The sequence below is a fragment of the Falco rusticolus genome, chromosome 3 (genome assembly GCF_015220075.1).
Source record: "Falco rusticolus isolate bFalRus1 chromosome 3, bFalRus1.pri, whole genome shotgun sequence".
Classification (NCBI taxonomy): Eukaryota; Metazoa; Chordata; class Aves; order Falconiformes; family Falconidae; genus Falco; species Falco rusticolus.
In genome coordinates, this window is record NC_051189.1 from 83,121,275 (window position 1) to 83,134,723 (window position 13,449).

The 13,449-nt window shown below is 38.5% G+C and overlaps 1 protein-coding gene across 9 annotated transcripts in view; it reads right to left on the reverse strand.

The window, feature by feature from the left end:
* Nucleotides 1–13,449, reverse strand: part of CTNND2 (catenin delta 2) — a 679,250-nt gene that overhangs the window by 92,587 nt on the left and 573,214 nt on the right. For all 9 annotated transcript variants that reach the window (XM_037380649.1, XM_037380646.1, XM_037380644.1 and 6 more), the window contains 2 exons: nt 10,076–10,193; nt 5,898–6,083 (listed from right to left, as the gene is read on the reverse strand). In XM_037380649.1, the coding sequence (XP_037236546.1) occupies nt 5,898–6,083; nt 10,076–10,193 (304 nt within the window). The remainder of the gene's footprint in view (nt 1–5,897; nt 6,084–10,075; nt 10,194–13,449) is intronic.

Genomic DNA, 13,449 nt, shown 5'->3' on the forward strand with positions numbered 1-13,449 from the left:
AGAATGTTCCAAGGTTTTGAATCTTTATTATTAATCTGAGTTATGAACCTAAATTATACTTCAGATTATATATTACATTCTGAAAATACTTATCAATGGCTTTATGCAAATTTTTACTATTATTATACTTAGTTAAGAAAAATAATTTCATTTTATTTATGCATTTTGCCTTCACTTTAAACCACACCTCTCCCAAATAAAACAGGATTAATTCAATCCAGGGCAAGGGTCCTTGGCATCTAACTATATCTGCTTCTCTACACTCCTCTCTACTCCACAGGAAACTGAAGCTAATGGGCTTTGCACTACATTCCACAAATCAACAAATACAAATTATATTTAATAACCCTGTAGTTTTGACTTTGAAAACAACTTGGTCATACATGATACTGTGCAAGACAAGAAAGCAACAAGTGGAAGTAATATCCTTCCTGTGCCAAATGTACTGGCAACACAGCCTTTCAACCCTAATCTCAGTTAGGATTATTAGCTAAATGAGGAGCAACCTCAATTTCTCTGTTTCTGTGCTTATTAATTTGGTATCACTCGGTACTGATAAAATAGTGGTCTTGCCACATGAAAAAGCATATCTGACAGATTAATTTTTTATTCTTTTTGAAATATTACTGCCTTAAACCTGCTATTTTACCTGGATAGAACAATTTGCAGCCCATTTAGCAAGCATGCTAAAGAGGTGTGCCAGTCAATTCATAATGATATATAACTTGAAACGTTGCTGTTATACCTTAAGGGTCCTGACAGAAAGTGAAAGGAAAGGTCAGGCTCATTTCAAAAGTGTCACTTCCAACCAAAAATCAGATTTTGGGCTAGATTCTGGGTTGACAAGAATGATCACAGATGGGGAACTCACGAGGACTGCAGAGCCTAAAAGTCAGCTCATTTCTTCTCAGTGAAGAAAGGAAAATAAACTAAATATTGCCATGTGTATATAACAGGCTGCATAGCAAGAAATAAAATAAGGATTAATGACAACTCCCTGATTCTTTCACTGAAATTGGACCATACACCTTATTTACTCTAACTGCTTTTTGTCATAAGCTTTGTTTCTTGTACAGCTCAAAGAATAAATCTGTTGGCAGCAGTGAACATGCCAACATCAGGGATAAAATTTTCAGCAATGGAAAAAAATAGTTTCCATCTGAAGAGTGTCATGATACAAGGCAGAGAGGTCAATGTTAACAATGTCCTAGTTGGAGACAAAGACCTCACCAGCTGGAGGGCTTTGTGGGGTGAGGGCTCAGTAGCAGCTGATCACAGGTAAGCAGCAGATCACAGGTAAGCAGCAGAGAGGATATAACAATGGTGACAGCAGGGAATTACAGCCCTTGGGGTCTCAGAAATAGTCAGGCGAGTCTCACTTTTCTCGAGGCCTTCACAGAAGTTTTGTTTTCTGTTTTTCCATAGGTAATACCAATGCTATACCTAGCTTTTATTGCACATCTTTGGAAGTTTTGAGTCTCTTCCAGCATTACACTTGTATGACAAAGCATACACCTCAGGAACCTGTCTGAGCTCTGGTAAACTGCCAAAGAGAAGAATGACCGTGGGTTCTTTTAACACCAACCACCTTTATTCTGAAATGAGAAGGACACTTGTTTCCTGTGATCCTGAGGGAACTCTTTAAGTAAAGTCATTTGAAAAATGTCATTAGACTTAACTATGACCTGAACAGAGAAATGTCTCTTATTTGACTTCAAGATGTAGAGAAATTGCCATTGGTATAGACAACTGACGTCATTAATGAAAAAATATATTCCAATTGGTTCTTAAAAGGCCTTTCAAAGGAAACCACATTTTATATTACCACTCAGGTCTCTTCTCCTCCTCAAGTAACTTATGTGTAACTACAACTGAAATATAATGTACAGAAATAGGGATAATTGTTTCCTAAATCATCAACCAATGAAAATAATTACTACTTTCTTTACAGAGAAAACCAATGAGAAAGTGACTTTAATGTTATAGAAGGTTTCTCCTGTTTTACAGTTTAAGAAAAAAAACTCCCTTAGCTCCATATGGGATTTTTTTTTTTAAATACAAAACTGCAACTTCATCAACATCCATCTAAAATGCTACATCTGGTATTACCTGTCCAATTACAGTAGTTTTGCTACTGTAATTAGCTTTTAGATAAGTAGAAAACTTAAATTTTTTTTAACTTTATTTAAAGATTAAAGACAACCCCATAAATGCCCACAGTGGTCACTTCAGAAGGAGTTCAAGAAAATACATACCTGAGAAACTGAGTAAAGGACTGAAGAAGTATATTTTAAAAGGAAAATTTCGTAACTGCATTCACTAAAATCTGAATGTTTTTTTCCCTGACACTGTTTGGTAAACCTTATCTTCTGAGGAAGACTGAAACAGTCCATTTTATTATATGAGAACTCCATGCACTGTCAAAAGAAGAACAATACCTATGCCCTCAACACATATTTCCTGGGTACATAAAACCAGCAGGCTGCAGAAGTGGGAATTACTCCCCCGTAGTGAGGAGTTGCAGCTCCAGGGATGTGTCTGTGCCCTGCGCTTCACATGACCGGCAAGGCATAACTCTCCAAATATTAAAGGAATCACACAGGTTAATGACTGGAGTTTTAATACGGGGCTGAACTCCACTTTGTGTATATGTAAGTGACAGTAATAATGAGCCCAAAGAAATATTTGTTTTTACATTTGTGAAGAACTTTTCTGACAGAAAACTAGGTTTGTATGGTCTAGCGTGAACGATCTGTTAAAAGCAGCCTGAAGCTTAATGCCCTCTTCATGGGCATCTGGGTAACTGAATACTCCTGTTTCTTTCTCTTCTTCCATTTCTTTGAGGTTTCCTTCCACAGGTTCCAAATCCATGGTGTGCAGCGCTTTCAGTGTTTTAGATGCTGTACATCACTGCATCTTTTGAAGACTGCATAGGTATGCCCTCGTTATTTACATCTAAAACACTGTCCATCATGAGTGTGATCTTCAGAATGATATTACAAGATATTTCAAAGCATAAAAGCTTTGCTGCTGAGGCACATAAAGGAATGAGCACTTTAAAAATAGCATCCTGAAGAGAGCACAAGATCTGTTCTGAGGGGCAGAACAAGCAGCAGGTAACAGCTTAAGCATTGCAATTGAAAAGAGATTATGAAAGAAAGGCATTACTTGGAAAAATTTAAAATTCTTGCAGAAAAACAATGGGATTACTGTAAAAGAATATGTATATGTGCAATAGGGCAGCAGTCAGCACATAGGGAGACAACGTATAGTGAAACGACATGTGAAAGTGTTCTGTAGAAAGTGTTGATGAGCATAGTTTAGCTGGGTCAACTCTTAACTTGAGGAACACAAGGTGATCCTCTTGTTAGAGATTCTTGCCTGGAAAAAAACAATCTCAACAAACCACAAAAGAATTTAGATTTTTCTTGATGCCCACAGGAACAGTAACCTGAGCATTCTGGACTGCAACACAGACTAGAAGAAGAAAATCATCTGGGTTCCCAGTTACTCCTGCTTTTCAGAGATGCGAATCTACTGGGGTCCTGAAAAACAGGACAATGACAAAGTCAAAGAAGGAATAAGTGTTATTTTTTTCATTTTACATAATTGGACTGGATGGTTTCCAGAAAGCCAACTGAAAATACTTGCATAGTCATTTTTGCAAAATAACTCGACAAAAAATTACCTTTATCTTTACCCCAGTTTGAGCCAGGGATCAAGCTCTACGCTATTAATAAAAAGGCACAGTTACATGAAAAATATTCTGGTTTTCTTTTCCATTTATGAGGGTAACTTAGGAGACCTGTTTCCAGCATGGTGATCTTGATGACAGATCTCAGATACATTTTTTAGTAGCACTCTAGTTAACTTGGTAACATATTTTACAAAGTTAAGTATGTTCAACCATAGTCAAGGATCATGGGGTGAGATTAGCATAGTCTGCAGAAGGCTCACAAGGCTCCCTTAAACTGCTCAACTGAATAATAGCCACAGGTGAGAACTGGTATATGGCAAGATGGGGAAGGCTGTCCAGATTTAAAGGAAATGAGATGAAAGAAATAAAAAATAATTAGAAAAAATATATTTCTAACGTTTATAAGGCAAATTGGTCCAGTGCACCACAAAATTAGTTCTGGAAAGAGTAAATTTATTCCTTTGCCACAGAACAGCCCACTGAACATAAACCTGAAAATATGTGCATAGTTTTACTTTTCTTTGTATTTTAAAAATTACATTAAAATCTTCCATTAAACAAACACAAGTGGATCTGAAAAGACTTTTCATGCTGCATGCTGATAATGAACGCTCACAGAATCAGACAAAAGGCTATCTAGAGCAGGCAGAAACAAGTATATTGTAAAGGAAATCAGCCAAAAGAGATTAGTCCTTTGGCCTGGAGGAAGAGAAAAATCTTTTATAGGGAACCTTTAAAAAGTACAAAGAAGTCTAACAGGAACTTTGAAACACTCAGTGGTACAGAGTTACAAGTATGAACCTGAGATCCAGAAATCACAGAAGGCATATAAAGGGAAGAGTTAAAAAAGACTTTATATAGTGTGTGTGCATGCACGTGTTGGTAAACAGAGCACCAGAAGGGAAAGGTTAGTTGCAGTATGACCCATTCATATCCAGACATGCTATTTTTGTTCCTGCACTTTGAGTAACTGCAAGTGCAATGTGTGGGAACTGTTAATTCAGGAACAGGGATGATGACTGCTTTTTGGGGTAAAATCAGTTTGCTTTGGCACTTTTTATCTCACTGTAGCCTAATAAAGGAAACCAAACAAGAGGCCATAATAAATTCAAGTTATCTGATGACTAGTGTTTAACTAGAAGAGTATGTGAAATGAAAATCTTACTAGTCATGAGCGCTGTGTTTTTCAGCACCGGAACGTTAGCTTGTTAATATTCCTGTAACTTTTCCACATCAATACAACTTACCTTTATGAATTCAGGAATACTTTCAATAGTGGTTTACATAATTTACTCAAATACCCTGTGCATCTAATTGCTTACTTAAATGCATATTTTCTTTGAGCAATCCAAAACAGAAATAAATGGCAAAAGAAAAGCCAAGTCTAGAAAGAGCTGGAGAACTACCTGCAGCCAGCACAGGTCATTTGAACAAGTTCATGAATCAGTAGCCATTCTCATTGCTATTTAGCATATGTACTGATACAACATCATCTTTCCCATAATATCATTATCAGCGTTCCAGAAATTTTAAGTTGTTAATGGGAAAACAAGGAGATAAATACACTTTGAAAGTCAACCCACTTAAACAAAAACCTGTAGCACCTCAAATAACTCGAGGAAACTTTTTTTTTGTACTTCTTGTAAAAATTAAGAATTGTACTTCTCAATCTTTACTTGGTAATGATGTTAAATATATCAAAACATGCATGCTTTTTTAAAAATTCACTCATATTGCTTGATTCAGACCTGTATGGTTTTCTCTTACCATGCAGAGCCAGAGAACAAGACTAACTTTGAAAAAGTAAGTATACAAATAGAGGTCTGATGTTTGCTTCCAGCAAGGCCTCTCTACACACACGTGGCTGTGTGGGAGTACAGTGTAAACTACACGCAGGATTACATCTGAATGTTGACCTACACTTTTCATTACAAATGGCTTCATTTAATAGCCTGAGCATTTTACAGTTTTTATGGCGTTCACAGTGTACCCATGACTAGCTTCCTGGTGCACCACAGGATGTGCAACTTTTGTTACTCCACAGCTATATTCAGTTTTAAGTTCTCAGCTAATTAACAAAGGCAACTGTTGTATATTATGCATCATGCACTTTATTTCGAATCCATTGCATTAATTATTAATATTTTAAATGATGGGCACTTCAACTATTTGCAATGCAGCTGCAAGTAACTTTCATTACCTGATCTTGTGATTTCTTTTTCTTCTTCTTCTTCCCCCAGCACCCTGAACTCTCTGCGTCTTTTCCATTGGCATCACCACAGAGTAATCCATCAAGTTCATCTGTTCCCATCTGCTGTCCCTGAGATGTTTCTGCAGCTAGCCTGTACGAGAGGTTCCTCAGAATGCACACACAGTTTTCAACGGTCTGAAAAGCATGAAAAAAAAAAAAACAAACCAACAAAAAAAACCCCCAAAACCCCAGAAAAAAGTTAAATTCTTCCCTTGCTCAGTCTGTATACAAAGCAGAAAAAGTATCATTGATCTTCGCACATACATTTTCTCAGCACATACATTTTCTCAGCACAGTTCTTATCTGCTCATTTCTGAGTACTCCCCAAGTAATTGTAGCTTAAGAGATTTAGAAATTGTTATGGAAAGAAATCAGTAGTCTGGACAGTATTTTTCTGGGTGTTTTCTTATTGTAATTTTTAATTTAATCCTGGAGCCCCATGTAAAACAGAAGCTGTGGTAAAAAGTGATCAAGAGAACATGAACACACAGAGAATGTCAGCGAACTCCCACCTCAGTGAATAGAAAATGCTACAAACAGAAAATGGCAATAGGTTCCGGGTCTGATTTGTATTTTCTTTTTTAAACCAGAAATAAGCTTTTTCTGGCATAAGGTCTATGTAAATTACCAGAAAAAATGGGATCCAAGTTCCATTTCCCAAGTATTTGTACCATGAACAGATGATGTTTCTCAAGTCCCAGAAGTAAGACTAGAAATCTTAAGAGTCTTGCTGCTTTTACTGCTTCTAGCCAGGCTGCAGATACCTTGTGGGCAGCCTTTCCCTTTCATCTGTTCCCCTAAATAGGTTGTGCCTTCTGTAGAAGATGCTGGAAGGAATCCAGAAATGGAGTGAGACCCAGTGGAGGAAAATTCACTGGTAATTCAACATAATTTCTGCAAGTCTAAAAGAAGTTCAGTTTAGACTTACTTGAAGCCTACTCATTTAGCTGGTTCAATTTGGTTTGACTGTCCCTAATAAGAAGGATATGAGCTTGATCTTCTGGAGGCAGGGAAAGCACAGTTAAAAAAGCCAGTCTGTATCTATCTGTATTTATTTCAACTGTTCCTAATGCTCCATGGAGATAAAAAGTGATAGTCACCACATCCCAGCTCTGCTGCTCCATTAACCCAGAATGGAATGACTGTGAGGCTTTCGGCTCTATCTTACTCTGACATATTCACCAGTGAGGCAAACAGATGGGGCTTCATTTACTTTCATATACCACATGAGTTTACGCCAGGTATGCAGTTGGCACACAGTTTTTGCGATGACATTAAGTTTCAGAGATGATACTGAACTCAGACTCATCTACACAGGAATATTTATTTATCTTTTAACATAGATGAAATTTCACAATACACTTGTACTAATTTGACATCTCCAGCTAATTACATAAACACATGTACAGTAATATATATCTGGGTGTGCAGAAAGTGTCCGTAGTGCACCTTTCATATCTGAAAGCTTTACAGACTTCATAGTGGCCATCAATTTTTTAAGAAGTTTGTCTCCTATTTTACTTTTCTTTAACATTTCCATATGTGAATTCTATTCAGTCTCACTAATAGTTACTTCTGCACAGCCATAGCAAGCTGAAATTGAAGCTTGCGTTTGTGGATTGGGGTTTTACATTTTAACTCCCCTTTTTACATATAATTGTTTTTGGACTTGAAAGTCTCATGTTGAAAACAGCTAAGCAGAGCCCATTGTGAGGATGTTACTTCACACTAAAAACTGTTAAGCAAACTTCCAAGGCTCAAATGCAACTGACACCTTCTTCACTAAGGTGAACTCTCACAAGCCAAGAAAGCTGGCTCTAGTCATGCATCTGGATAGACTTCACTCCTTCTTGACTTGTACCTTTGAACTTCAGGGGTCCTTCTATTCCTCAATTATTTTTCAGTTTCATCGTAAGAGAGCTAAATATGACTTCACTAGCCTTTCTACTTTAATAGATCAAATTAAAACTGTGAACAGAAATTTCATCAGGTAACTATGTTTAAGTCACTCATTTTTAACATTTTAACTTGAATTAGCATAGCTTTTTATCACACATTTATAAGAAACATTGCTGTTAAAATGCTTGTAATGCTGCTAAGATTTATGCACTCAACTTCACCAACACAAAATGACTACTAACAACTCTGCAGGTCCCCATCGTCTTTCCGAGTCTGCAAAAGCAGGGACATGTTTTTCAGTACTTCAGTTTTTAGTCACTAGCATTATTACAAAATTATCTAATAGGAAAATTGTCATGGCATTTGGAAAACAACACTTGTAGCATCAAAAAAGAAAATCAATTTTTTGTTATCATAGCACTATTTTTTGAAACTAGATTAAGAAATGATGTAGTTATTTAAATATTAAATGTTATTAAAATTATACTCTACTTTCAGGTAAAGATGCAAGGCAAGAGGCTACACCATGGTGTTTTGTATATAGCTGCACAACTGCTTTGTCATACAGTTAGAAATCTGTTAGACAGGAGCTTCAGACTATTAAGGTACAAAGAAGATTTCTTCTCATTTCTTCAGTTTTTCCTTCATTTATGACTTAGCCTGCATTTTTTCCAACTCATACCAGCTACAAATTAGAGTATAAACAGAAGAGTCTACATTAAAAGAATAGGCAAAACAGGGATCATAACTATGCTCCTTATTTAGCCTTTTCAACAGTAAAACAATCCTGAAACAAGTTGGATCATCTACAAAGAAACTGCTGAAAAAGCAGCAGCTGAGCTCAGATTGGCTATAAACTGACTACCTTCCTCATCCTCCTCTATCCATCTCCTGGTCTGCTCCAAAGAGGCCCAACTTCTCCTTTCTGGTAGGCAAGCTGAATCAGGGAGCTTTTAAACAGTCCCCTGTTCAGCTCTTCTGAAGCTAATGAAGCTAAAAATGCTCCCGTATTTGGGGGCTGCTCTGCAGGAGGTGGCAGAGAGGGGTGGGAGTTAGCTGGCTGCAGACATCAGCTGAGTTTTGCCCTGAACCCTGCTGCAAGTGTGGTGTTTAGTGTGTGGGCAGGCCTCCTCTAATCCTTCTATTAATGAAAAACTGATCATAGACTAATGGGTTGTGAGCTTTGCTGGGCATTTTGCCCCCCCCTTTTTTTTTTTCTCCTTTAAAAAGGCAAAACATGCTGCTAGCTCAGCACCCCATGCTACAAACCTCTCATAATTCCTCTCTCCTCTCCCGAATTCATAGGCAAATTTCACATATTTGGTTCAGGCTAACGACCGGAGAGTTCTTGAGATTATCCCTCTCCAATCTATAAACCCACAGAGGTCCACAGACAACCACCTGTGAGGGATCATCTGGAAATATAAACCCAGGGGGCTTTAAAACTTGACGTAAAAGGTTGTTCTCCTGTGATTCTTAGGGGTTTGCAAATGGACCAAGGTTGCCCTAGAGCAGCAACTAATTAATTTAGCACCATATACTGAAAGCAAAAGGTATTTGAAACTAGCCTTATTCTTCTTTGGTATACGGTGAAGTATTACAAACCTTCAATTTCTAAATGCGGGACGTCTTTTTAATTAGGCAGTGCCTTTCACCTTTGCAGAAGCATGTTCATATCCTAGTACTTTAGAGGAGTGAAGCTGAGAAAGAAGTGCACCTTAAAACAGTTATTATTGAAAGTATTCATTGATCCTTTTCAATGAGCAAACACTGTTGGTTGTATTGCAAACCTGCCGATTAATCGCCCAGAATTTTTGCTTGTTTGTCTGTTTGCCTTGTAAGCCTACCTCACTGTTATGAGCTCGGTCTCATACTGGGTACTGACAATCAATTTTAAGGTAAATCTGGCAGAGCAAGGTAAGGAACTTGACATGGAATATAACATATTTGCTCTTCTTAAACCAGTATCATATTTTCTCCTTTAGTAATTCAAATGAGAGGATGACATGCTTACCTGTGCAGACTACATAGGCCAACACAAGTGCAATACTTAATGCACAAAAATACACAGCTCAACAGAAGGAAAAGAAAAAGGAAGAGATGGGCTGAATTATGTTTTGCTAAGGCATCCCTCACAACACATTTTTTAAAAACTCCTGTCACTTTACAGTCCTGATGCACCCTGAATACCTGGATTTCTTGATCCTGAAAAGACAAAAACGACAAACCTTACTATCAATTTCACTGCTCCCCAGAGCAGACTGGATCACGTACAGCAATGCGTCTGTCAGGCCATCACACTCCCTCATTCTTCTGCGGGCCTCCTCTCCAGCAGAGCTGACATTCCTGCAAGGCAACAGCAAGAGTCACCACCTCCCCTCCAGAAACCTTCTCGCAATTAACATACAGATAAAACAACGGTTTTCTTTTCTCCTTTCATCAGTTCAGAGCTGTGAATAATGAAGACAGCTGTGAGTGAGCTCAGGAAATGTAACACAGAGTGGAACAAATGGAAGTCATCAGGTCCACCGCAGGAAGGGGCTGAGAGGCCAAGCAGCATGTGCCCGCCGGAGCTGGGAGACTCTCAGCCTACTAAAATTTGGAGCAGCTGATCATTTCTCCATTTTTATTTTTTTTTTAAGTAGGTTTTATAGCAGTGAGCAAGCGTTTTTAAAATGTGCATATGTACATATAAATCAGACTTTAAAAAGTCTATAGAGGTTCTGCCAAAGAAATCTCCTACGATTTAAAGAGCCCAGTAGTTAGGGCTCTTAACCTGAGGAAAAAATATTATCAAAGCATAACATAAAAAACAGGGTTTCCCTTTCTCTCTCATTTTTGAGAGAACATTAATGCCGCAATCTTCTCTTTATGTTGTTACTCACAAGTTGTTTTGCATTGCAAAATTTAAAACCTTAGCTTTTTACAATTGTGTTCCTCAGACAGGGCCAGAGGGCCTTCTTAATGCATTTATAAAACCGGAATTAAAACAAAATCTACTACATAACATTGTATGTCATAAAGTTCAAAATATTGATATATGAAGAAACTAATATGTATGAATGAGCATACATAAATAGAACCTATACTTGCTAACATCAAGTCTCCCTGAGAAAAACTGCATTCAAATTTGCATAGCATTTTTGATTTGGAAATGGGTGAATTAGCAATCTCAGGATAAGGGCAAAACTTTTCACATAGTTTTCCTTGGTAGGGGAAGACAATCCTCTGCTGAGATGGCTCATTTGTAGCTCCTCTCTCCCCACTACTAAAGTTTATACAAAGGAAGAACAGAAGAGAGCACACAGCCCTGCATACTTAATGCTGATGTATGGAAATGAAAGCGAGAGCATTAGCCCTTTGGTTTGGAAAGGAGGCAAGGCACTTTCTTCCTCTTCCACCATTTTCAATTGTCTTTGCATTAAAGATGGAAAAAGAATGAGAATCCTGGAGGGGTGGGCGTGGGGAATGAATTTTAGATGGAGGAAGGTGAGACGATTTAAGGATAGTTTTCCTTTCAGTTCTGTCTTTGCTTCTACCTACTTCATCCTGTTCAGCCTCCCCATCATCTAGGGGGGGCGGAAAAAAACAACAAAACATTTTCCTTCTCCTAAAGCACCGAAGAGTTTTCCTCATCAAACAATCTTGAAACTGGACAATCTCCCAGCCCCTACAGTGCAGGTTCCTAATTGATTCTGCTCCCTAAACACACACGACTTTCCATCTATACTCTGTATACTACAGTTGTGCTCTCTCACCCACAAGCTGCCCCAATTAATTCAATATTGTTCCCTTCACCTCTGCAGACATCCCTACAAAAAAAACATGCAGCTCAGGAGCACTAGAATGAATTCCTGTATCTCCCTAGCACACAAATTCATGCTTTCCGTCTCCTTGGGACTCGCCAGTTCACCCCACAGTACACATCAGAAGTGTGCCCTTCACAACGGCTTGCAAGTTTTGTGTTGTCTTGCTCTTCTGGCCCCCGAACTCCATACCTCTTCCCCCTCTCTCTGCTGCTGTAAGAGCAACACATGAGGAGGTCTCCTCCAGTTCATGGGGAAACCTTCTTCTGTCATCTAGGAACTGGGGTCTGGAGCGCATCAACTGGAAAAAGTCTTCCACTGTCTCTCCCTCTGAAGTAATGGAAAACTTTTGACTTCCCTTTGGGTGACAGAAATTAGAAGGTAAAATTATAGAGCATGGTCTTCCCAAAACAGTGCCTGTGCCCTGTATTTACAGGGCTGGGGACCCTGCCTAAAGTGTATTTTGAGTAGACTGCCCCCTTATTGAAGGCAACAGCTCCACCTGAAATTCCAGAAGGGCAGCACACCTAGGAAAAGCAGAGTCATGGATCTGAAAAGTGCATTGCAGGGTGGGCTGTGAGGGCAAGTGGGATTAATGGACTTCTTTTATCTGAAATTCTACTCTTCTACCCTCCAGAAAGATAGAGAGAGAGCTGCATCTAGCCCTAAAAGAATAACTGCACAAATTTCAATAGAAGGATGCTGTGGAAGTGTTCTCCCTTTTAAACAGAACTAGATTTAACAGTCTGTACTAACATAATGTGTCCAGGCTTCTTCATTTTCTGCAGTTACATGTACTGAGTGCAAGGTTTCAAAATATATAGACTTAGACACTGGTAGAAACAGAGATGTATATTCTCCCTGATTTTTTATTTAAGGTGATTTCTCCGTCTCTCTAGCATGGCTAAATGCACGTCACCTTGACTCTCCAGAGCCTGCAGACTGGCAGACTCTCAGCTCCTCTCCAAGTTCACCAGAAACTCCTGCTCACCAAGACAGCAATGCAGACAACCTTACAGTCCCTGAGCTGTGAGCTGTCTGCCTCACGCATTTCCAGCCAAAGAATATGAGGCCTTTATACAAAGTAATACAGACACACTAGGGGCACATCTTGCGCAGACAATGCATTCTTTGCCCTGTGTGGAGGAGCTGTCAAGTTCAGTTCTTCTGTTCATCATCCTTCCCCATTATGCTCCAGTTGCTTTTGTAATCAAGAAGTGGATATACTGAATTCCCATGACTGCTTTTCCTGTTCTTTTAAAAGTCTCTGTAGTTTCTGCACTGACTCATAGCTACTGCAGCCCTCCCCAGCTTCGGTGTATTTATTTACATGGGAAATAGCTTCAAAACCAAAACAAATCCAAACCTTGCAGCAACATTTCAGCTGAAATAATAATTTGATTATTTAAAAAGAAATGCATCCCATTTCACCTCTGTTGAGGAGATCATTGTTAACTGAGATCTTTCACAGAAGATCTCTAATATCACCATGTTCAGGCTATGTAATTCTGTGAAAGAGAAGCAAATTCCAAAGTTATGTGATGAGCTGTTAAAGAAAACATGCTGTCATCTTAATTTTGTTACTTCTCATTGTCAACTTGAACACGCTGTAGCTGTCAGTGTGACAGAAGTAAGGCACAGTTTGTCACTTGTGAATGTACAGGTCAGTGTGCAAACCTTAAACTCGAGCATTAGTATTATCTACTGTTGGCAAAACGTCCCACTAAGTAAGTATGTATTACTCCACTGTCAGTCTCCAAACAGATGAAACCACATTTTATGAAATGTGGAGATAC